At 64.9% G+C, this 3,885-nt stretch overlaps 1 protein-coding gene across 2 annotated transcripts in view; it reads right to left on the minus strand.

Annotated features, from left to right (window-relative positions):
* GRTP1 (growth hormone regulated TBC protein 1) overlaps positions 1 to 1,843 on the minus strand; it is a 17,945-nt gene extending 16,102 nt beyond the window's left edge. For both annotated transcript variants that reach the window (XM_039226656.1, XM_039226654.1), the window contains exons 1-2: positions 1,696 to 1,843; positions 1,277 to 1,428 (exon numbers count right to left, since the gene is read on the minus strand). In XM_039226656.1, coding sequence (XP_039082587.1) covers positions 1,277 to 1,428; positions 1,696 to 1,733 — 190 coding nt within the window. In that variant the 5' untranslated portion in view covers positions 1,734 to 1,843. The remainder of the gene's footprint in view (positions 1 to 1,276; positions 1,429 to 1,695) is intronic.
* Between the last annotated feature and the right edge of the window lie 2,042 nt (positions 1,844 to 3,885).

A 3,885-nucleotide genomic window follows, 5' to 3' on the forward strand; every position in this document is an offset into this window, starting at 1 on the left:
GGGGGGGGGGGGGGGGGGGGGGGGGGGGGGCGGCAGCCTAGGGCCCCGCCCGGCCCTGTGGGACTGTGTGCACTGCAAGTGTACCTGAGTCGCTATTAAACACTCCCCCAGCGGGAACAGCCCTGACAAGGAGCCCTGGTCAAGGGAGAGGCAGGCTGGGGGTGGGGCCCAGTGTTGGGAAAGAGCCTCCCTCCCCCCTGAGGGCCCCACCCCCAAGATCAACCTGTCCCCACCCACCTGTCCTGTTCAACTGCACTATGTACTGGGGCCGCTTTGGGCCCCAATTCACTAATTTAACCCTTTTAAAAGCAACAATTGAGCTTGTCACACGTCCTTGCTTAAAAACCCATTTACTGGGGCCCCTGGGTGGCTCAGTCAGTTGAGCGTCCATCCAACTTTTCATTTCGGCTCAGGTCAAGACCCCAGGATTGTGGGATCGAGCCCCACATTAGCACAGAGGCTGCTTGGGTTTCTTTCTCTCCCTCTCTCTCTGACCCTCTCCCCCACTTGAACTTGACTGCACGCTCACTCTCTCTCCAAAATGAATTAAAAAAAAAAAAAAAAACCTCTTTACAGTCAGCCTCTCTGCCCGACCAGAACGCCCTCATTACGTCCCCAATACCGGCCACACAGCTCTGTGCCTGCGGCTGACCTCTGGCCTCACCCATCTCTGTCATTAAAGTCCTATCGCAGAAAGCCCGTCCCTCATCTGGAGTCCAGGAAGCACACACCTCCCAGGGCCCTCACCACCTGCTGGGGAGCACTTCATTCATTCAACAGCCCTGTTAGCAAGTACAGAGGCCACTGGGGCAGGGAGGGGAGTGCGGCTCCAGCAGGAGAAACAGACCACACAGGACACCAGATGTGCGCCAGCAGGCCCCCACCCAGACCCCCAGGAGGAAGCGCCCCAGGGAGGGAGCGCCCCAGGGAGGGAGCGCCCCAGGGAGGGAGCGCCCCAGGGAGGGAGCACCAAGCCCGGGGGGGGGGGCAGCAGGCCCTGGGGGGGAACCAGGCCTTGGGGGGGTCACCAGGCCCGGGGAGGGAGGGCACCAGGTCCTGGGAAGGGGGACATCAGGCCCTGGGGGGGCTCCAGGCCCTGGGGGGGTCACCAGGCCCGGGGAGGGGGGCACCAGGCCCACAGTGAGCGGGGCAGGGGCAGGTCACCAGGGTGGGGGGGGGCCTCCCCAAGTCGGAGGAGGAAGGGAGACCTTGCCCCTTAGAGGCCGCGCTGCCCAGGCGCGGCCTCTCCCAGCGTCGGGGCCCGTCTGCGACTCACCTGTGCGGCTCTTCTGCACACCACCGCCCCCCTTCAGAAGTTTGGACCATTTTATTGCTCTTCTAGTGAGTGTCACCAGATAGGCGGAGAAAAACTCTTCATAAGCTGCATAGTCAAAGTCCTCAGGCCTTTCAAACCCGTAGGGATCAACCCTACAACACGAGAACACGAGGAGCCTGTGAGCCCTAGATAAAGTTTCGCGCGCGCACTGAGTCCCCGCGGGGACGAGGCCGCGAGCGCGCGTGGGGGCGGCGGCGCGACGGGAACCGCGACCGACCCGCGGGGGGGGGGCGCGCCCCGGCCTCCCCGCACCCACCCGCACCCCACAACCCCAGCTCCGCACCCCACAACCCCAGCTCCGCATCCCGCACCCCGCACCCTAGGCTGGGCGAAGCGCGCCCCGGCCCCCACGCGCTCACCTGGGGACCCGGTCCCGGGCGCGCCCCGCGGGCTCCATGCCGGGAGGGCGGGGAGGGGGCGCCCGGGTGTGCGGGGACCGCGGGGCGCACGCCGAGGGGCCGAGTCCCCCTCCCCGACCCGAGCGCGTGTCCTTCCGCCGGGCCGCGGGCGCGGGAGGCGGGGCGGGAGGCGGGGCCGAGGGATGAGCAGGGGGAGGGGCGGCGAGGGGGGCGGGGGCGGGGGCGGGGCTGCACCTGCTCCCGCGGCCCTGGCGGAGGGCGGTGTCCGGAGCTGCGGAAGCCGGGAGCGTGGGAGGCGTTAAGCCCCGGGGGAAGGGTGCGGGATGGGACCGGGAGTCCCGGGGGCGGGATGGGGTACGCGTGGGGGGCGCACGCGGGCACCGGATGGGATGTAGGGGGTGCACGCGGGGGCGGGATGGGGGTCCCTGAGCTCAAGTGTGTGCCCCGGGGCTGGCTGGCTGGGTGGAAAGCTTTCCCTGTCCCTCCCCTCAGGCCTCCCGGGCTTTGAGCAGAGGTGGGAGATAAATAGAGTTGGGCTTCTTCTGAGATACCTTCAAACTTCAGTGCGTGGCGGGTCCGAAGGTCAGAGTTCTGACCTATGAGCCCTGTTTTAATTTTCTTAATGCCCAAAAAGAGCAAGTCTTACTTTTCACTTGTTTTTTTCAGTCTTCACTTCAGACCTGAGAACAGCATGTTAATGAGGTCATAACCCCGGCACCCACCTGCAGACCTGTCCCTTCCTGCCCCCTCAAACCAGCCTGGGGAGGGGGTCCCGGGTTCCAGCCCTGCCCTGCCCTACCTGCCCGGGAAAACCCCCACCGAGCCAGGGCTCACACGGTCAGAGGAACTGCCTGGCTGTGCACCCTGCAGGATTGTCATCTGGGGTGACTTGGGGTTCACAGGTCAGGGGGCCCCCACAGGAGGCAGAATGGGGGGCTCCCTCCTCAACCGCCTCTCCCTGAACTTGTGTTCAGAATCTTGGGAGTGTGGGTCATGGCCGGGTGCTGTCTGCAACCATTCCTCAGGGCGAGGGGGAGGGGGGCCACCAGCCCTGAGCCCCGGGCAGCCCTGGACCCAGCACGTTGCTCTCCTGAGATTTTAACGCTGTGGCTTGAAAGCCACGTCTAAGCTGCTTGTCACGTCGTCGGGGAGACCATAGAAAATCTGCCAGAAGTGTGTTGTGAGCTTTGGTTTACAAATGTGGTGAGAAGGGGTATACAAGCTTCTTTGAATTTTGGATTTAAGGCACTTTCTAGCCTCAGCCCTCCTCACCCCAAGGGTCCTTTTAGAAACGATGAGCCTGAGCAGAAAGACTCAGCCTGGTCCACCGGTGACCAGCCCCGAGGAAATGTTCTTCTTGGGCGCCCGAGTAGTTTCTCGTGAGTAGTGCCCGCAGGCCACGCGCAGAGATGTGGCTGCGCCCCCTCACGTCTCCCCGGGCCTTACTGGACCCACGGGCAGCTGACACTGGCCTGGAGCCGGTCGGTCCAGGGCTGGGCCGCGAGCGGGCAGAGGACGCAGCGGAACACCAGCCGTCGTCAGGCTTCTGCAGACGTGGGGGGCCCGCCGGACCCCGCCGCACAGGCCAGTTCTGCCGCGTCCTGGGGCCCCAGCTTAGTGCACAGCGTTCTGCTTTTGAAAGACAGTGTCCCTTCTTTCTAAGCCCCCTGGTCCCTGCCGTGACCTCCGTGGGACACTCTCAACGAGGGTCCTTTCTGCTGCAGACACTCCAGTCGGCAGACAGGAGGACTTATCCTCACACCAGCATGGGGTCCCCCCCCCACGCCCACCTCTCCCACCTGCTCATCTTCCCTTGGCGGGCTTCCCTGCTACCCTGAATCCCCTCCCGTTCGGGCTAAACCCGTTTCCTGCTTCCTGTCGCCGTGCTTACCTGCTGACGCTCCTGCCCCCACCTCTCGGGCGCTCAGCGCCCCGGCTCCCAGCCGTGTTAGCGCGGCTCTGGGGCTTCCCCCCACCCGGCGGTCCGGGACGCCCCTTGTCTCCTTGTCTGTAAGTTCCGCCCTTCTCTTGACGGGGTCAGGATCCAGCTTCACCCCTGCCACACACTTTCTCACAACTGCCTTGAAGAGCAGCGTGGGCCTTGGCTCCGATGGGAAACCCAGGCCACGGGACAGGTGCACGTGGGCTTGAGTGTGACGGCGGCACCCCTGGAGGTGTACTGGAGCCAGA

Source organism: Hyaena hyaena, unplaced genomic scaffold (assembly GCF_003009895.1).
Source record: "Hyaena hyaena isolate Hyena2069 unplaced genomic scaffold, ASM300989v1 scaffold_22, whole genome shotgun sequence".
NCBI classification, from domain to species: Eukaryota; Metazoa; Chordata; class Mammalia; order Carnivora; family Hyaenidae; genus Hyaena; species Hyaena hyaena.